Source organism: Nerophis ophidion, linkage group LG05, assembly GCF_033978795.1.
Source record: "Nerophis ophidion isolate RoL-2023_Sa linkage group LG05, RoL_Noph_v1.0, whole genome shotgun sequence".
NCBI lineage: Eukaryota > Metazoa > Chordata > Actinopteri > Syngnathiformes > Syngnathidae > Nerophis > Nerophis ophidion.
The window spans coordinates 7,060,807-7,082,468 of record NC_084615.1 but is presented as its reverse complement, the minus strand read 5'-3'; the positions used below and the strand labels follow the sequence as shown (position 1 = coordinate 7,082,468).

At 42.9% G+C, this 21,662-nt stretch overlaps 1 protein-coding gene across 20 annotated transcripts in view; it reads left to right on the top strand.

The window, feature by feature from the left end:
- LOC133552572 (protocadherin gamma-A11-like) overlaps positions 1–21,662 on the top strand; it is a 255,083-nt gene that overhangs the window by 210,717 nt on the left and 22,704 nt on the right. Inside the window, exon 1 of one of the 20 annotated variants that reach the window (XM_061899819.1) lies at positions 5,546–8,257. The exons of 18 other annotated variants lie outside the window; for them this stretch is intronic. In XM_061899819.1, coding sequence (XP_061755803.1) covers positions 5,804–8,257 — 2,454 coding nt within the window. In that variant the 5' untranslated portion in view covers positions 5,546–5,803. Of the gene's footprint in view, positions 1–5,545; positions 8,258–21,662 lie in introns of those variants that run through there. One more of the 20 variants, XM_061899825.1, reaches the window with a different exon arrangement.

The following is a 21,662-nucleotide window of genomic DNA, read 5'->3' as shown; positions in this document are numbered from 1 at the left end:
TTGTTGGATCGGAATCTAGGTTTAACGTGGTTTGTGGAACTCCCCCTGGTGTTGTGGTTTTGGCGGTCATTCTGGAAGTAGTTTGACATGTACTTCGGTATCAGGGAGGTGTAGCGGATTTTATAGACCAGGCTCAGTGCAAGTTGTTTGACTCTGTCCTCCACCCTGAGCCAGCCCACTTCGGAGAATTGGTTTGGAGTGGGGTGTGATCTGGGGTGGAGGTCTAAAAGTAACCGGAATAGCTTTTTCCGGGATGTTTGGAGTCTAGATTTGAGGATTTTGGAGGTGCAAGCGTAATGGAAAAAGGGTTGAATGAGAGTTCCCGCTACAATCTTCAAGGTGCTTTTGTTGACCAGAGAGGAGATTCTGTAAAAGAATCTAGTTCTTTGGTAGACCTTTTTGATTACCTTGATTGCCATTTTATCACAGGAAAGATTGGCCCCTAGAATGGAACCTAGGTAGGTGACCTCGTCTTTCCTGGTGATAACAATGTCACCCACTTTTATAGTGAAGTCACTCTTGCTCCTGATGGTTCGTGGTTAGGCCTGGCATGGCAGCTCCCGCCCTCAGTGTGTGAATGTGTGTGTGAATGTGGAAATAGTGTCATAGCACTTTGAGTACCTCGAGAGTAGAAAAGCTCTATCCAAGTATAACCCATTTACCATTTCCCGTTTACTGTGTGCCCAATGACCAACGTAAGAGCTAATGAGCAAGCAAACAAGATCAATTGTACATTAAAATACATTGTACTTAAGCATTGAACTTGTGAGCATTTACAAAAAAATAAATAACTGCAACAATTTACCTTGTTTCCATTTCAACTGGCGCTAGAATCGTTTTAACTTGTTAGTTTTCTATTTCAGCTTCACATATACTCTTTACTGTTGTCCTCACCAACATTGAAAAGCAACAACTTCGTTCTCTGTTTTCATTTGTGAGTTCCCTAACACAATAAGAGCATATTTGCTTGCACAACCTTCAAAATAACAGTCGTATATAACATAACAAAACAGAAATAGATTTACTAAACAGCATTTAACAGTTGTCCCTTACACAGGGTATACAGAACAGGAATAATGTGGGCGCTGACCGTAAGTCTCACCTTAAAACTCATATGTATACTCTAGCCTTTAAATAGACCTCCTTTTTAGACCAGTTGATCTGCCGCTTCTTTTCTTTCTCCTATGTCCCCCCCTCCCTTGTGGAGGGGGTCCGGTCCGATGACCATGGATGAAGTACTGGCTGTCCAGAGTCGAGACCCAGGATGGACCGCTCGTCGGAACCCAGGATGGACCGCTCGCCTGTATCGGTTGGGGACATCTCTACGCTGCTGATCCGCTTGAGATGGTTTCCTGTGGACGGGACTCTCGCTGCTGTCTTGGATCCGCTTGAACTGAACTCTCACGGCTGTGTTGGAGCCACTATGGATTGAACTTTCACAGTATCATGTTAGACCCGCTCGACATCCATTGCTTTCGGTCCCCTAGAGGGTGGGGGGTTGCCCACATCTGAGGTCCTCTCCAAGGTTTCTCATAGTCAGCATTGTCACTGGCGTCCCACTGGATGTGAATTCTCCCTGCCCACTGGGTGTGAGTTTTCCTTGCCCTTTTGTGGGTTCTTCCGAGGATGTTGTAGTCGTAATGATTTGTGCAGTCCTTTGAGACATTTGTGATTTGGGGCTATATAAATAAACATTGATTGATTGATTGAAAGGGGGGGAGAATGTGAAGGGGGGGGGCTCAGTTTGGGTTCAGCAAAAAATTGGGTAGTGGTGGGCGAACATTTTTTATAATTGAACTTTTTTTTTGATTTGTTTTAATATTCAATTTTTATACCAAGAAAAATGTTTCATTGAAAGAAGTATCGAATCGTTTCACATGAATAAAGGAAGTGTGAAAAAATGTATAATGGGGACGGGGGGCTCCTAATAAATGCATGTTTAGGGCCCCAATTTACCCTGGAGCGGCCCAGTGTACACAGTTGTGATCAAAATTATTCAACCCCCACACAATTTGGGTGTTTTAGCAAGTTGGACATTTATTCCGTATTTTGTTTATAGTAATATCAAATAAAGATGCGTCAAATAGACAAATGCAACTTAAATTGTAACACTGTATTTTACAAAATAGCAAAAAATGACTTTTTTCTTAATATCTCATTGACAACATGATTCAACCCCCTAGTTCCATGCATCTTTAGTACTTAGTAGAACAGCCTTTGGCAGTAATGACATCCTTCAAAGGTGATACATAAGCGGACACAAGCTTCTTGCAAGCATCTACAGGTATTTTAGCCCATTCCTCTTAGGCAAAGGCCTCCAGTTCATTCATATTCTTGGGCTTGCGTGCTGCAACTGCCTTCTTCAAGTCCCACCACAGCTTTTCTAGAGGATTTAGGTCTGGCCACTGTGAAGGCCACTCCAGAGTCTTCCAGCCCTTCTTCTGCAACCACTCTGATGTTGATTTGGAGGTATGCTTGGGATCCTTGTCCTGTTGGAAGGTCCAACGTCTCCCAAACCTCAGCTTAGTCACTGACTTCATGACATTTGCAGATAATATATCCTGCTAGGAAATAGAATTTATAATGCCTTCAACGCCCTGGAGATTCCCGGTACCTGAGGCAGAGAAACAGCCCCAGAGCATGATTGACCCCCCCACCATGCTTAACAGTAGGCAAGGTGTTCTTCTCTTAGTAAGCTTCATGTTTTTCTCCTCCAGACATAACGTTGATTCATAGACCCAAAGAGTTCCAGTTTTGTCTCATCACTCCATAGAACAGTTTCCCAAAACCTTTGGGGTTTATCCAGATCATTTTTGGCATACTGGAGTCTATTTTCTTGTGCCTGGTAGTCAGAAGTGGAGTGCGCCTGGGAGTTCTGGCATGGAGGCCTTCATCTCGCCTTATTGTCTGGGTCCAAACCTGCGGTCCCCCCTCTGCAATGTCCTGTTGTAGTTCCTCAGCTGTTACCCGAGGGGTTTTCACCACTGTACGCTTCAAATACCAGACAGCAGTTGCACACAGCATCCTCTTTCTACCACGCCCAGGTAGTGTTTCCACTGTGTCTTTAGCTTTAAACTTGCGAATTATGCTCCCAACTGTGTCTCTTGGAATGTGTAATGTCTTTGCTATTTTCTTATATCCATATCCTTTCTTATGAAACTCTAAAGACCGACTGTACAGTTCCTGTCTTCACAAAAAAAGCGCTGCTTCATCCTGCCTGCGCTAACAAAATAAGAGTCTCAGAAAGCTGGCGTGCACAAGAGAGCAAACCACGGAGCTTGCGGCCAATGTATTTCTTGTAAAGTGTATAAAAAGGAGTATGGAAGCTGGATAAATAAGATTGATTGAACCTTTTATTAGTAGATTGCACAGTACAGTACATATTCTGTACAATTGACCACTAAATGGTAACACCCCAATAAGTTTTTCAACTTGTTTAAGTCGGGGTCCACGTCAATCCATTCATAGTAAATGAATGATGGCAAAAAGCAACCACTTTCATGTGGTTTTGGACAGAAAGGAGGACTTTTTTTTTCTCCTCCATTTGAAAACGTGGATGTTATCATCACTACTGTCTGATTCCAATCAATGCAAGTCCTCACAATCAACTTATATTCTTGTCTTCTTGAAAGAAAGGAATCTATATGTGTAAAACATGCTTGTATTATCATTAAAAACCTTTAACTTGTTAACAAAAACACCTCTTTCATAAATAAATAAATAAATATACATGATATATATGAATGAGCAAGATCCCCTCCACTTGGCATAGTTGCCAACCCTCATGGATTTTCCAGGAGACTTACGAAATTCAGCGCCTCTCCCGAAAACCTCCCGGGACAAATTTTCTCCCGAAAATCTCCCAAAATTAAGGCGGAGCTGGAGACCACGCCCCCTCCAGCTCCATGTGGACCCGAGTGACGTGTCGAGAGCCTGTTTTCACGTCTGCTTTTCAACAATATAAACAGCGTGTCTGCCCAATAACTGTAGAATGATCGAGGGCGAGTGCTTGGTTTCTAATCCAATCCAATCCACTTTATTTATATAGCACATTTAAACAACAATAACGTTTCCAAAGTGCTGCACAGCCATGTTAAAAACAATTGTAAAAAAAGAAAAATAAATAAATAAAATTAAATTAAAAAAAGTATATATATATATATATATATATATATATATATATATATATATATTATGCTCCACCAATGACTGAATAAAAACAAAAAATGAATAAATACAAAACCAATAAAAACAATATAAAAACAAATATGATTAAAACTATTTTAAAGGGTAAAATCAATTAAAACAGTAAAATAGAAATCAAAGTGTATAAAAAAAACACAGAGGACAACAGAGAACAGAGGACCACACAACTCACGTAGTATTAAAAGCCTAAGAATAAAAGTGGGTCTTAAGACGAGACTTAAAATGCTGAATTTCCCCCAGGGATCAATAAAGTACTTTCTATTCTATTCTATTCTATTCTATAATGTGGGTTTATTGTTAGGCAGTCTCATTAACGTCCTCCCAGCGCGATAACAACACACAACAACAGCAGTCATGTTTTTGTCTACCATAAAGCAGTTTGTCTGCCGTAAACAGCAATGTTGTGACACTCTTAAACAGGACAATACTGCCATTTACTGTGCATGCATATGTGACAATAACATCTACGGCTTTTAGAGCAGAGGTTCTCAACCTTTTTTCAGTGGTGTACCCCCTGTGAACATGTTTTTAATTCAAGTACCCCCTAATCAGAGCAAAGCGTTTTTGGTTGAAAAAAAAAAAGATAAAGAACAAAATACAGCACTATGTTATCCGTTTCTGATTTATTAGATTAGATAACAGTGCCAAATATTGCTCATTTGTAGTGGTCTTTCTTGAACTATTTGGAAAAAAAGATATAAAAATAACTAAAAATGTGTTGAAAAATAAACAAGTGATTCAATTTTAAATAAAGATTTCTACACATACTGCGATGAGGTGGCGACTCGTCCAGGGTGTACCCCGCCTTCCGCCCGATTGTAGCTGAGATAGCCACCTCTGGTTTATAAATACCTAATTTTTTTTGGCTTGGCTCAACTTTCAATTATATTTGACGTTCCTTTCCATGTCTGCGGTGCTTTTCTGTTCTGATGACTGAAACTTTCAGTCTCCTGTTTGTAACTTCCGCCCCCCCGCGGATAAAAAGAGCGTCACCAGAAACACTTGAAAGACATTCCAACCAACTTCTGTATGTCTCTTCTACTTTATTTTTATTTGTTTAAAGTGTACTTCTCGGCAAAGCCACTCTTTATACTTCATTCATTATCATTCCGCTTTTTTTTTTTTTATTTAGTTTCCCCCACAAACTTTAAAAGTGAGGAAAATAGTTCAGTGAAAGGAGAGACAATGAAAAAGTTTCCACTGAGGAGTGTGTGTGTGTGTGTGTGTGTGTGTGTGTGTGTGTGTGTGTGTGTGTGTGTGTGTGTGTGTGTGTGTGTGTGTGTGTGTGTGTGTGTGTGTGTGTGTGTGTGTGTGTGTGTGTGTTCCAAAGAGGGGAAGGCCTCCGTGCGCTCTCCCCGCCCACGAGTGGAGTGAGGCGGGGAGAGAGAGGTCGTCAGTGCCGGGAAGAGAGCGGGGAAAGTAGTTGACTTTTTCGGCCTGGTTTTCGCGTAAAAGTCGGTCATGATCGCGTCCAAAGTGCCCGTCGCTCGCCTTTTCACGCGGATACGCTCCCCACGGAACGGGACGGCCTGGTCTTAACGCGCTATGGACACTGAGCGCTGAGGGGGACGAGTTGCCAAAAAGTTTTCCCCGGACAATGGAGTCCAGACAGGGAAGGAGAAGAAGCCATCTGCCGCGGTTGTGCTTCTTCGCGGCCTGCCTCTCCTGCGCCTGCGCCCAGCTCAGCTACTCCGTGTCGGAGGAGCTCAGTCCCGGGTCCGTGGTGGGGAACATCGCTGCCGACCTGGGCCTGAGCGCGCAGGGGATCGTGCGCAGGGGACTACGGGTGGTGTCCGAATCTGGCACGGAGTACTTGGAGGTGAGTCAGTCCAGCGGAGATTTGGTGATCAAGCGGCAGATTGACAGAGAGCAGATGTGCGAGTTGAGCCCGTCCTGCTCGCTCCACCTCCAGATCCTGCTCTCGGATCCTTTGGAGATCCAGCGCCTGGCGGTGGACATCGTGGACGTCAACGACAACGCGCCGCGTTTTTCCACCAGCAGCGTGTCTTTGGAGGTGTCCGAGGCCGCCGCGCAAGGCACCAGGTTCCGCCTGGAGAGCGCGCACGACCCGGACGTGGGGACCAACTCGTTACGCACGTACCACCTCGCCGCCAACGACTTTTTTATACTGAATGTCGAGACGAAAAGTGACGGCAGCAAGTTTCCAGAGCTTGTGGTGGACAAACCTCTAGACCGGGAGGCGCAGGGCTCCTTCGAGCTGCTCCTCACGGCTGTGGATGGAGGACAGCCGGAGAAATCCGGTTCCACCCTCCTGCTCATCAAAGTCTTGGATGTAAACGACAACGCGCCCGTCTTTGACGAGCCTGTCAAGAAGGTCAGCCTGTTGGAGAACGTGGCTCTTGGAACTTTGGTGACAGAACTCAACGCCACCGACATGGACTCCGGTCGCAACGGGGAAATATCATTCATGTTTAGTAAATACACCCCCGAGCGCGTCCTGAAACTGTTCACGGTGGATGCTAAGAGCGGGGAGATTCGTGTAAACGGCGAGGTGGATTATGAGAAAGCGGCGGCGTATCACATCACCGTGCAGGCCAGGGACGGGGGCGCCCCGGCCATGGAGGGCTCCTGCAACGTGGTCATCGACATCACGGACGTCAACGACAACGCGCCGGAGGTCACGCTGACGTCACTGACGACCCCCATCAGAGAGGACTCCGCCCCGGAGACGGTGATAGCCCTCATCAGCGCCCGGGACTTGGACTCTGGCAAGAACGGGGAGGTTAGTCTGAGCATCCCGCCTGGCCTGCCCTTCAAACTCAACTCAGCCTTCGCCATGCACTACAGCCTCACCACGGCAGCCGCCCTGGACCGCGAAACGGCGTCCGAGTACACCGTGGTCATCAAGGCCACCGACGGCGGCTCACCCCCCTTGGCGTCAGAAACCACCTTCGTGGTGAAACTCTCCGACGTCAACGACAACGCCCCCGCCTTCTCCCAACCCTCCTACTCTGTGGACATCCCCGAGAACAACGCCCCGAGTACCCCCTTCACCTCCGTCTCAGCCACCGACCCAGACCTGGGGGACAATGCCCGCATCGCCTACTCCATCCTGCCCGGCATGGTGCAGGGCTCGCCTATTTCCTCTTACGTCTACATCAACGCAGAGAGCGGCCACATCTACAGCATGCGCTCCCTGGACCATGAGCAGCTGAAGGCTTTCCGCATAGAAGTCCAAGCCCGGGACGCGGGGGCGCCCCCGAGGACTGCCAACGTGACTGTGCACGTCTTTGTGGTGGACGTGAACGACAACGCGCCCCGGATTGTACACCCCGCCTTTGCCAAGGAGAAAGGGCTACAGCTCACGGTGCCCCCCTCTGCCGGGCCTGGGTACCTCATTAATAAACTTGTGGGGGTGGATGCGGACAGCGGGCACAATGCCTGGTTGTTTTACTCCATCACCCCCGGCCCGCATGCTGGCATGTTCCGAATCGGGGCGCACACCGGGGACCTCCGCACAGCCCGCAAGTGGGCCGAGGAGGACGAGGGCTCCACTTACGACATAGTGGTGGTCGTCCAGGACAACGGCGAGCCCCCTCAGTCCAGCTGGGTGAACATCACAGTGACGGTGGATGAGAGCGGCGCCGCCAATGACGCCCCGGTAAGACCCCACCACGCCCCCTCCGCCCCCCACCAAGGGATGTCCGACATCACCTTGTACCTCATCGTCTCCCTGGCCTGCGTGTCGGGCGTGGCTTTCATCACCTTCGCCGTCCTCATGGTGCGCTGCTTGAGGCACCGCGACCCGTTGGCGGGCGACTCAGACTGCTGCTACTGTTGCTACGGCAACCAGCGCTCCGGCCGCTACCACCAGAGGCCCGGCAAGGACCTGCACCTGCAGCTCAACACGGACGGGCCCATACGCTACATGGAGGTGGTGGGGGGGCCCCAGGACGCGCACACACGCACTTATAGACCCTGCTACTCCACCATATCCAGCAGGAGTGACTTTGTGTTCATGAAGACGCCCATGCTGAGTCACAGCAACACCCTCAACACCACCCTCAGCAGGAAGCACCTTATGACCGAGGTGAGGAGGATGATGTTTGGGAACCATTAGCGGGGTCACAACATTAGGTCAACCAAAGAAAAGCTGCCTTTACAAGAAACAAATGCACACTGAGGCGTTGATTCCACCACATGTTAATCTAAAATATATACAGTAAGGCCAAAAGTGTACACACCTTCTCTTTTCAACAGATGTGGGTAGTAATGCGCTACATTTACTCCGTTACATCTACTTGAGTAACTTTTGGGATAAATTGTACTTCTAAGAGTAGTTTTAATGCAACGTACTTTTACTTTTACTTGAGTATATTTATAGGGAAGAAACGCTACTTTTACTCCGCTCCATTTATCTACATTCAGCTCGCTACTCGTTACTGATTTTTATCGATCTGTCGATGCACGCTTTGTTTGTTTTGGTTTGTCAGACAGACCTTCAAAGTAGGATTCGTCACATGCCTGCGTTTCACCAATCAAATGCAGTCAATGGTGATGTTTGACTCCGTTTCACCAATCAAATGCAGTCACTGGTGACGTTTGACTCCGTTTCACCAATCAAATGCAGTCACTGGTGATGTTTGACTCCGTTTCACCAATCAAATGCAGTCACTGGTGACGTTTGACTCCGTTTCACCAATCAAACAGAGCCAGGCAGTCACATGCACACTATTCACACACTGCATACTTTTTTTTTTTTATAAACCTCCATCTATCCATCCATTTTCTACCGTTTATTCCCTTTTGGGGTCGCGGGGTATAAACCTTTATTTATAAATTTCAACATTTACAAACAGTTGAAAATAATCATCAAAGTAAGTACAAAACAGTATAAAAAACGTACAAAACAGGGTTGTAAATTCAAAGTAACTAAAATAGAATACAAACAATATATATATATATATACATATATATATATATACATATATACAAATAAAGTGCAAAGCCATAGGCTCACTCACTCACTGATGAGTAACCTGTTCGTTTAATGATGACGGCAACAAGTAATGCACAAAAAACATAAAAATAGCAATGAACAAATTCAGAGCCAAAAATATCTCTTAAGCAACCAAAACAATAATATATATTAAATAATATATATTTGGTTTTACACTGTATTGAAAAAAAAAAATTGAAAATAAATTTTACCTTTGCAATTTCATGATACTATTAGCAAAGTTTTTTATTCATAAATGTAAGTTTCTCAATACCCAAAGGGTTTTTTGTGCCTTTAAAAAAGGCACAAAATGGCTTTGGACTTTGTTATATATATAATAAACAAAGTGCAAAGCCATAGGTTCACTCAATCTCAGTAAATAACTTAAATTTGGAACACAGTATCATCATTTTCACAGCTTTTTGGTTGTTAGAGGTAGAGTGTTTTAATGTAGAGTTATAAATCTTTTTTAAAGGCACAAAAACAGGTCGGACATTGAGAAACTTACATTTATGAATAAAAAACTTAGCTAATAGTATCATGAAATTGCAAAGGTAAAATTCATTTTCAATGTTTTTTTTCAATACAGTGTAAAACCAAATATATATTATTTAATATATATTTGGTTGATATTGTTATTTTTATGTTTTTGTGCATTACTTGTTGCCGTCATCTTTAAACGAACAGGTTACTCATCAGTTCCTCAGTACTTGAGTAGTTTTTTCACAACATACTTTTTACTTTTACTCAAGTAAATATTTGGGTGACTACTCCCTACTTTTACTTGAGTAATAAATCTCTAAAGTAACAGTACTCTTACTTGAGTACAATTTCTGGCTACTCTTTCAATGTTTTCTTAATTTTCATGACTATTTTTACATTGTAGATTGTCACTGAAGGCATCAAAACTATGACACCTGTGAAGTGACAACCATTTCAAGTGACTACCTCTTAACGTTAAAGTACCAATGACTGTAACACACACACTAGGTGTGGTGAAATGTGTCCTCTGCATGTGACCCATCCCCTTGTTCACCCCCTGGGAGGTGAGGGGAGCAGTGAGCAGCGGCAGTGGCCGCGCCCGGGAATCATTTTTGGTGATTTAACCCCCAATTCCCACCCTTGATGGTAAGTGCCAAGCAGGGAGGTAATGGATCCTATTTTTATTAGTCTTCGGTATGACTCGGCCGGTTGAACTCACAACCTACCGACCTCAGGGTGGACACTCTAACCACTCGAGAATGCCAAGAGTGTGCAAAGCAGTAATCAGAGCAAAGCGGGGCTATTTTGAACATGTGTTCAGTTATTTCACCTTTTTTTGTTAAGTACATAACTCATGTGTTTATTCATAGTTTTGATGCCTTCAGGGACAATCTACAATGCAAATAGTCTTGAAAAAAGCATTGAAATGAGAAGGTGTGTCCAAACTTTTGGCATGTACTGTATGTATTTGTACATATTACATTAAATAAATAGGGATGTGCTTATCCGTGAAAAAATATGTTATTGTCGATATCGGTTAATGCCTTTTAATATTGATCGCAAACAGCGTATTTATTTTAGTCCCACTGTTGACAAGTGGCTAGCAGCTGTGTGTCTCCACACACTGCCCTATGGCCAAATATCATTACCTCCATTTCAGCAAATAAACGGCCATTCTCAATATCTTAAGTGTCACTATCAGGTACATTATCATCACAGGACGAGGCTTAACATTTTAAGGCTGGATCAGCCATGCTAATGGCTAAGCTAACCGCTAAACTAGCTTCAAACAACACCAAGTAAGAAATGTTTAGAAAAGGTTAAAAGGTGTAGTGTACAGTTATTAACATTAAATTAATAAGCAGATGAATATACGTCTAGAATAGAATCGATCCTCAAATTGGTGGTGTCTACACCAAGGGTAATATCAGTATATGATCGATACAGGGGGTCAATTATTTTTACTTTCTCAAAATATTTTTTTGTTTTTGTTTGTTTCATTCAGGAAGTGATTTATTGGAAACAGGATGACTGTGAGGGCAAAAACCCAAGGATTTAATTAAATAAGTAGTTCAGATAGTTTTTACTCAAGTTTTTATACATTGTGCTGTTGGTCCTTATTTATATATAGTTTTGCTCAAACACTTGTATGTCATCAAATAGGATAAGGAACTATTTGAAATAATGTGACTGATAGGTTTGGATAAATAAAAAATCTAATAAACAACACAATCATAGTAAGCTTAAAATAGGTCTTATAATGATTTTTGTTTCTACATGTACAAGATATCCTTGTGGTCTACATAACACGTAACGGTGGTTCTTTGGTCTAGAATTTTTCTCGGTTATGTTTTGCAGAACTTTTCTCAAGCCGCTTTCTGACCGTCTCTTCATTTTGCGGACGGTCTTATTTGTATTTTATATCTTTCATGGCATTTGGATGATTCGGACAGTGGGAAGGGTTATTCCATTCATGATTCAGTTCCTGGCCTGTGACGAGGTGGCGATTTGTCCAGGGTGTACCCCGCCTTCCGCCCGGTTGTAGCTTTTACAGTTCAACTAAAACTTTGCATACTTACTAAACCCTCCCATGTGTGATGTCTGTAGGAGTGTTTTCATGCATATTTCGATGTGCTATCGCAATGTATTGATGCTAGGATCATTAGTATTATCTAATATGCTAATTCGTTTACGAGCGTCTGTGTTCGTATTATTTACTTACAACAGCATTATATTTGTATTGTTTAAATTTCACAAAATTTTCAGTAAACTTACCAAGACGTCACTACGGAGTTATTAAGTCTGTTTAGCTGATTGGAGAGCCAGCTGCCGCAGTTATTGGGTCCATGTCGATAACTTCTATTTTGTTTGAGCAGCCGTTTTACTGCCTTGTCACATCCACTGTTTGGAAACAATTAAGGTATGTAAATAAACATTTGCAGAATAGATAGACCAATGGATGGTGTTGCTGGCATTAAACTGTCAATAGAACTCACCATAAATAAATAAATACAAATGGACAGTTAACACATGTGATCAATATCAGTATCAGATCTGGCAGCATTTTCAACTACAACCTCAATACAAAACATTGCATCTAAAACTGAGCATTATCATCATGTGGATGTAAATGGTGCAAGTCTATATCTAACAACGTGGCCATCTTGTTAATCAATCAATCAATCAATCAATGTTTATTTATATAGCCCCAAATCACAAATGTCTCAAAGGACTGCACAAATCATTACGACTACAACATCCTCGGAAGAACCCACAAAAGGGCAAGGAAAACTCACACCCAGTGGGCAGGGAGAATTCACATCCAGTGGGACGCCAGTGACAATGCTGACTATGAGAAACCTTGGAGAGGACCTCAGATGTGGGCAACCCCCCCCCCTCTAGGGGACCGAAAGCAATGGATGTCGAGCGGGTCTAACATGATACTGTGAAAGTTCAATCCATAGTGGCTCCAAGACAGCAGTGAGAGTCCCGTCCACAGGAAACCATCTCAAGTGGATCAGCAGCGTAGAGATGTCCCCAACCGATACAGGCGAGCGGTCCATCCTGGGTCCCGACGAGCGGTCCATCCTGGGTCTCGACTCTGGACAGTCAGTACTTCATCCATGGTCATCGGACCGGACCCCCTCCACAAGGGAGGGGGGGACATAGGAGAAAGAAAAGAAGCGGCAGATCAACTGGTCTAAAAAGGAGGTCTATTTAAAGGCTAGAGTATACAGATGAGTTTTAAGATGAGACTTAAATGCTTCTACTGAGGTAGCATCTCGAACTGTTACCGGGAGGGCATTCCAGAGTACTGGAGCCCGAACGGAAAACGCTCTATAGCCCGCAGACTTTTTTTGAGCTCTAGGAATCACTAATAAGCCGGAGTCTTTTGAACGCAGATTTCTTGCCGGGATATACGGTACAATACAATCGGCAAGATAGGCTGGAGCTAGACCGTGTAGTATTTTATACGTAAGTAGTAAAACCTTAAAGTCACATCTTAAGTGCACAGGAAGCCAGTGCAGGTGAGCCAGTACAGGCGTAATATGATCAAACTTTCTTGTTCTTGTCAAAAGTCTAGCAGCCGCATTTTGTACCAACTGTAATCTTTTAATGCTAGACATGGGGAGACCCGAAAATAATACGTTACAGTAATCGAGACGAGACGTAACAAACGCATGGATAATGATCTCGGCGTCTTTAGTGGACAAAATGGAGCGAATTTTAGTGATATTACGGAGATGACAGAAGGCCGTTTTAGTAACGCTTTTAATGTGTGACTCAAAGGAGAGAGTTGGGTCGAAGATAATACCCAGATTTTTTACAGAGTCACCTTGTTTTATTATTTGGTTGTCAAATGTTAAAGTTGTATTATTAAATAGAGGTCGGTGTCTAGCAGGACCGATAATTAGCATTTCCGTTTTTTTGGCATTAAGTTGCAAAAAGTTAGCAGACTTTAGTTAATGCCTGTGCAAGACATACAAAAGTCCCTTTAGTTGTGCCGAGTTGTCCCACCAGACGGTTTTGCTGCGTTTTAAACATGCCGACTGGCGAATGGAAATGGAAGAACCGCGTGTTAGAGGAAGTGCTTGCTTTTAGACTGCAGAGGAAGAGCACTGAAGGGATCTGAAGGGCAGGAAGACGGAAAATAAAATAGTATAAGGAGTAAAGAAAAAAAGTGTAGTTGAAGAGGAAGTCACGGGGTCATTGGCCCGACACCTCACTTCCTGTTGTCCACTGATGATTAATTAAGTGAAGGTCCGGTTATAAAGCAGACCCAAAGCGGCCCTTCAAGCTACGGTTCAGACATTCCCCACAATTTTTTTGTAGATCTTTAAGATGGAAAGTGTATCTGCCATTATGATGTGTAGTCAAGTTTTCAAATTACCGTAAGTCTTGAACTATACCAAGTATTTCTAAAGAGTTACTATGGTAATCGAATTAGTTGCCATGGTAATCTAAGTCACAGCAGCTCAGACGAGGCGCCAAGCAGTGTGGGTGGGGGAGCATTTCCGCAGAGTATGTTGAAGAGGTAAGCCGGGGCGGCTTAGCTCGGTTGGTAGAGTGGCCGTGCCAGCAACTTGAGGGTTCCGGGTTCGGTTCCTGCTTCCGCTATCCTAGTCGGGGCAAGACACTTTACCCACCTTTCTCCCGGTGCCACCCACACTGGTTTGAATGTAACTTCTATATTGGGATTCACTATGTAAAAGCGCTTGGAGTCACTAGAGAAAAGCGCTATATAAAAATAATTCACTAGTTCACATTTCCTATCTTGCCGATTGTATTGTACCATATGTCCCGGCAAGAAATCTGCGTTCAAAGGACTCCGGCTTGTTAGTGATTCCCAAAGCCCAAAAAAAGTCTGCGGGCTATAGAGCGTTTTCCGTTCGGGCTCCAGTACTCTGGAATGCCCTCCCGGTAACAGTTCGAGATGCCACCTCAGTAGAAGCATTTAAGTCTCACCTTAAAACTCATTTGTATACTCTAGCCTTTAAATAGACTCCCTTTTTAGACCAGTTGATCTGCCGTTTCTTTTCTTTTTCTTCTATGTCCCACTCTCCCTTGTGGAGGGGGTCCGGTCCGATCCGGTGGCCATGTACTGCTTGCCTGTGTATCGGCTGGGGACATCTCTGCGTTGCTGATCCGCCTCCGCTTGGGATGGTTTCCTGCTGGCTCCGCTGTGAACGGGACTCTCGCTGCTGTGTTGGATCCGCTTTGGACTGGACTCTCGCGACTGTGTTGGATCCATTATGGATTGAACTTTCACAGTATCATGTTAGACCCGCTCGACATCCATTGCTTTCCTCCTCTCCAAGGTTCTCATAGTCATCATTGTCACCGACGTCCCACTGGGTCATTTTTGTCACCGATGTCCCACTGGGTGTGAGTTTTCCTTGCCCTTATGTGGGCCTACCGAGGATGTCGTGGTGGTTTGTGCAGCCCTTTGAGACACTAGTGATTTAGGGCTATATAAGTAAACATTGATTGATTGATTGATTTAGCCTACTAATGTGTATTTATAAACGGTTGATTTATATAGGCTAGTAAGGTAAAGTTTGTGAAGGGTTATATGGACTGGAGACTGTCAACAGGGATGAAAGAGCCTACCAACTATCCCCCCCCGGCCGATCGGTAGACGTCCAGACGACAGGGGGCGCCCCGCCCTACCCCGTACTTACCAAACTTGAGACCTCCAAATTCGGGAGATGGGGTAGCGGTGATGTATATTGTAACCTCCCGGAAGAGTTAGTGCTGCAAAGGGTTCTGGGTATTTGTTCTGTTTTGTTTATGTTGTGTTACGGTGCAAAATGTGTTTTTCATTCTTGTTTGGTGTGGGTTCACAATGTGGCGCATATTTATAAGAATGTTAAAGTTGTTTATACGGCCACTCTCAGTGTGACCTGTATGGCTGTTGACCAAGTATGCCTTGCATTCACGTGTGTGTGTGTGTAAAAGCTGCGTAAATTATGTGATTGGGCCGGCACGTTGTTTGTATGGAGGAAAAGCTGACGTGACGACAGGTTGTAGAGAACGCTAATAGCAGTGCCTTTAAGGCACGCCCCCAATATTGTTGTCCGGGTGGAAATCGGGAGAAATTCAGGAGAATGGTTGCCCCAGGGAGATTTTCGGGAGGGGCACTGAAATTCGGGAGTCTCCTGGGAAAATCGGGAGGGTTGGCAAGTACGCCCTACACCCGGTGGTGGGATGGAATGATCCACATAACACGTCACACATGACGTCACGCTAACATCACGTGACACCTCTGATGAAAGGCTGCAGAAGTAAGGTAGCTGAAACTTGTCAGGTACAAAAACTTTACCTTACCAGGCTATATAAATCAACCATTTATAAATAAATAGTTTCCACGGAGTGTTTCCAGAGCCAGCCTGAAAATGCGGGTGTCAGGGACAGATACGGAAGGAGATTTTTTACAACAAAGTTCTAAAGCTTAGTGATTTATCAGATTGTAGGTGGGTTCATTTCTACCCATCATGTTCATATTTCGCTGTGTTTGTCGCATTTTTGTTTTGCGTTTGGCTTGATTGTAAAATATGTCGATCAAGAGGGGGGGTGACGTTCATATGTTGTCAATATTCAGTGTTTTATCGTTCATAGTTAATATTGTGAATACCACATTCTTTACTTTCATGTACATTCTGGGTGTCTCATTCTGTAAAAAAAATTTATAAACCCCGTTTCCATATGAGTCAGGAAATTGTGTTAGATGTAAATATAAACGGAATACAATGATTTGCAAATCATTTTTAACCCATATTCAGTTGAATATGCTACAAAGACAACATATTTGATGTTCAAACTCATCCTGAGGGATGGAAGGTCACGGTCATTCAATGTTGGTTTCCGGCCATGCCGCTTACGTGGAGTGATTTCTCCAGATATTCTGAACCTTTTGATGATATTATGGAGCGTAGATGTTGAAATCCCTAAATTTCTTGCAATTGCACTTTGAGAAACGTTGTTCTTAAACTGTTTGACTATTTGCTCACACAGTTGTGGACAAAGGGGTGTACCTCGCCCCATCCTTTCTTGTGAAAGACTGAGCATTTTTTGGGGAAGCTGTTTTTATACCCAATCATGGCACCCACCTGTTCCCAATTAGCCTGCACACCTGTGGGATGTTCCAAATAAGTGTTTGATGAGCATTCCTCAACTTTATCAGTATTTATTGCCACCTTTCCCAACTACTTTGTCACGTGTTGCTGGCATCAAATTCTAAAGTTAATGATTATTTGCAAAAAAAAAAACATAAATTTGAACATCAAATATGTTGTCTTTGTAGCATATTCAACTGAATATGGGTTGAAAAGGATTTGCAAATCATTGTATTCTGTTTATATTTACATCTAACACAATTTCCCAACTCATATGGAAACGGGGTTTGTACATTCCGGGTGTCTCATTCAGTAAAACATTTTAAAATTCTATTGCATTTTAGAGAGGGGGGGGGGGGGGGTTGCCCACATATGTGGTCCTCTCCAAGGTTCTCATAGTCCTCATTGTCACCGACGTCCCAGTGGGTGTGAGTTTTCCTTGCCCTTATGTGGGCCTACCGAGGATGTCGTAGTGGTTTGTGTTGTGGTTTGTGCAGCCCTTTGAGACACTAGTGATTTAGGGCTATATAAGTAAATATTGATTGATTGATTGATTGAAATGCCTACTGAAATGCGATTTTCTTGTTCAAACGGGGATAGCAGGTCCATTCTATGTGTCATACTTGATCATGTCGCTATATTGCCATATTTTTGCTGAAAGGATTTAGTAGAGAACATCGACCATAAAGTTCGCAACTTTTGGTCGCTAATAAAAAAAGCCTTGCCTGTACCGGAAGTAGCAGACGATGTGCGCGTGACGTCACATCCTCACATTGTTTATAATCATGGCCACCGGCAGCTAGAGCTATTCGGACCGAGAAAGCGACAATTTCCCCATTAATTTGAGCGAGGATGAAAGATTCGTGGATGAGGACGTTTAGAGTGAAGTACTAGAAGAAGAAAAAACAAACAGATAAGGCGACGGCTCCAGGCAGCGTTAATTAGACACATTTACTCGGATAATTCTGGAAGATCCCTTACCCGCTTATTGTTTTAATAGTGTTTTAGTGAGATTGTAAAGTCATACCTGAAAGTCGGATGGCTGCGGTGAACGCCAGTGTCTCTCAGAGAAGCCGAGGAGCAAAGATCACAGCTGCCTTTTTGAGCTGCAGGATGAGGTCCCATAATCCACTGAAGTCTCCGGTAAGAGCCAACTTAATATCACATTTTTCCCATCCGAAAAATTACTTGTTGACGTAGAGAAACATGTTCGCTTGACCGCTCTGTGTTAAAGCTTCACAACAAACGAAGAAACACCGGCTGTGTTTCGGTGCCACCGCTTTCCACCAACAGCATTCTTCTTTGACGTCTCCATTATTAATTGAACACATTGCAAAAGATTCAGCAACACAGATGTGCAAAATACTGTGTAATTATGCGATGAAAAGAAACGACTTTTAGCCGTGAGTGGTGCTGGGATAATATGTTCCCTCCAACCTGAGACGTCATGTTGGAGGGAACAACAAGAAATGATTCAACAAGAAACTCTGCGGGAAATTTAAAACTGTAATTTAGTAAACTAAAGCGGCCGTATTGGCATGTGTTGCAATGTTTTAATATTTCTTCATTGATATATAAACTATCAGACTGCGTGGTTGCTAGTTGTGATTTTCAGTAGGCCTTGAAGGCAGTCTGTCACAACTTGTTTAGCGTTCAATCAGACATTATTGTGAGGTTTTGTATGCATGTTCTTAAAATAGAAATACTGGCCCCGGACATGTTTTTTTTTCTCTAAATTTGGCCCCCCGGGGTCAAAATAATTGCCCAGGCCTGCAAAGTCCAATCTTGCTGTTGTCTCCATCGTGAAGCCTTTTAGCAAGCTTCCTCCGCACTGAATTATCTCTCAGGTCAGCTTTGTGCCATCTGTCGCCGAGCTTCCATGTGACGCCACAAAAGTAGTGAGGAAGAGGAGCAGATAAAGAGAGCGAGCGCCAGGCTTTACACAGCAACAGACGGCGCTTCCTGTCATTTCCTTTTAGTGCGGCGGCCATCATGCTGGCCTGCCTGTGCGTGACATGTGACACTAAAGAGCGCCACCAGCAGATGTGGCTCGTTTTAGATATGAGCGGTGAGTCTTGTTGATGACTCACCTTCAATGTAACATCCTCAGATATTCTTTTTCGAGAGTGTTGCTTCAACGTTGTCAGCTGGTCATGTGTGTTTGTGTGTGTGTGCAGGTTGTTCTGCAAATAATGCACACTTATTTGGACAGCAAACAATGGTCAGTTTTGTGTAATTGTGCCCCGAGTTGTGTCCGTGCAGGCGTGGCGTTTGTGTCAGGTAAACAAATTCTTGTTTCCTCAGCTGTCATTGACCTGTCGACAGGAAATTCTACATCCTAACCCTATTCTGTGTTTATATGATAACACACACAGCAGGTGTGTGGGTCTGTGTGTGGAATAGACAAGTCAGATTAACAATTTAATGATTAATTGATTGAAAATTGTATTCGTAGATTGCACAGTACAGTACAGTATGGTAACACCCAAATAAGTTTTTCCACTTGTTTAAGTCAGGGTCCACGTAAATCAATTCATGGTAAACGACGACAAAAAGATCAGTTCCTCCTTTCCGTGAGGTTGCCAGGTGCAACAATTTGCTGTTTAAATTCACTCACACACTAATCACAAAAATATCATCTTCCCGATAACGACTGTAAAATATCAAAGTTATGTTTAAACCTTTAAAAGCAATGTTTTTTTGTTATTTTCCAAATAAGGAAAGAAAAAAAAAAACGATAAAAAATAAAGTAGGTTTTTACATACCCACTTTTTTAAACATCAGTAAAAAAAAGGAGTGTATGCAAATAATGTGCACTTTTTTGGACAGTAAACAACGGTCAGTTTTGTGTAATTGTCCTCCGGTGCAGTAGAGTGGTTAGGTAAACATATAAATAGGCCTTTATGTTTTTAAGCATCAGTAGAAAAAGATGTGTAGGCAAAAACCTACTTTATCTTTTTTTGTTTCCTTTTGTTTTTCTTATTCGGAAAAAAACAACAACAACAAAAACAGTGGTTAGGTAAACAAACAGGCCTACATGTTTTTAAACATCAGTAAAATGGTGTGTATGCAAAAACCTACTAAACACTATTATTTCATTATCTTTGCACCCTTGGAGAAAACAGTAAAATGTGTGACTTCTTGCTGCATGCTTTGAATGGGAAAAATTAGCACCGAGTCCAGGACAAGTACACAAATAAAAACTAGACGGGCAGTAGTCCAAATAAAACTTTGAAGGACCCACAGTGTCAAGATGATGGATTTCACTAACAAGTTTTCTTTAAGTATTTTTTGCTCTAATCACATCAATTTTGAGTAATCGTTACAAAATTACCTGTACCTGTAACGCCGCCTTTCCATCGCCAGACTTGATTTGGTGACCCCTTTTGGTGTGACGTCCTCTACAGAACTGAAAACCCCTCTCCCCACATTATCAGTGTAGATATAGCCTTTAAAGGCCTTAGTGTCCACATGCGTGGACAGCACCTTTTAGCTCGTATTTCCAAAATTGTGTACACTACTGAATTGGGGTCTTATGGCCGCTTATGTGGACACTTATACGGCCATCTGGTGGTGTCAGAAGAGTATAACATACAATGGAATTTGGAAAAAAAAAGTATAAAAATAAAAATGAGCATGTCAGTAAACATGAAGTACACGCTTCTGTACTTATGGACTAAGTACATCATATCAAAAGATGATTTTTTAGTTTTTACGCAAATTAGGGTCCAATAAGGCCAACTAGCAAAGAGAAATAAAAAAAACACGTAAACAAACAGCTTGGGCCTCAAGAGAATCGACATGTAAAAGTATTATTTTGACCCCTTGATTGCAGGTTTTTGTCGCCCTAGTCCAAGATTACTTAAAAACTGATATGCTTCCTTCATGAGCAAAAAAACAATCTGACTTTTCTGCTCTTGCCCCTCCTCTTCAATAAACACCATAGCGTGTTACCTCATGCTCTTTCAGCATTTTTATAGCTTGAAGAAAACATCAGGAGAAGAGGACGCAAAATAGAATACTAGCGTCTTACCTTTTTTTTCTCTGATTCTCTGCTCTTCTTTCTTAGATGTTTTTTTTTTACAGGTTCTTTCTCCTCTTGACTCTTTCCCTACTTTCCTAATATTCCCATCATTTGCAAACTATATGCAGCCTGTCCCCTTCTTCGGTTGTATTGCTACCACCTTCAACAATGCATCTGACACCCATATTTGGTCATTCCTTCAAATTTTGTGCAAAAATAACATGATTCGGGAAAAAGAAGCTGACAAAACACTAATTAAATAATGTGAAATTTTCTTCCGTCTGCTGTGAGTGACATCAGCAGGCTGATGTAGCCCCGCCTACATTTTGGAGCTAAAATTGTTCAGAAACTTGTAAGAAATCCAGCCTCAAATCACTACTGTGTCTATTTCGGCCGTACTTTTACCTGCAGACATCATTTTTAGGTGCATAACTCTTAAATAAGTGCCAGTATTAGCATGTGTGGGCCCTTTCACATACGTGATTGTTTTAGTATACAGTACAGGCCAAAAGCTTCCCATTTCAATGCGTTTTCTTTATTTTCATGACTGTTTAAATTGTAGATTGTCACTGAAGGCATCAAAACTATGACACCTGTGAAAAGCAGGTGACTACCTCTTGAAGCTCATGGAGAGAATACCAAGAGTGTGCAAAGCAGTATTCAAAGCTAAGGGTGGCTATCTTGAAGACAATAGAATATGAAACATGTTTTCAGTTATTTCACTTTTTTTTTGTTAAGTACATAACTCCACATGTGTTCATTCATAGTTTTGATGCCTTCACTGACAACAGGGGTCCCCAAACTTTTTGACTCGGGGGCCGCATTGAGTTAAAAAAAATTGGCTGGGGCCGGATATTATATATATATATATATA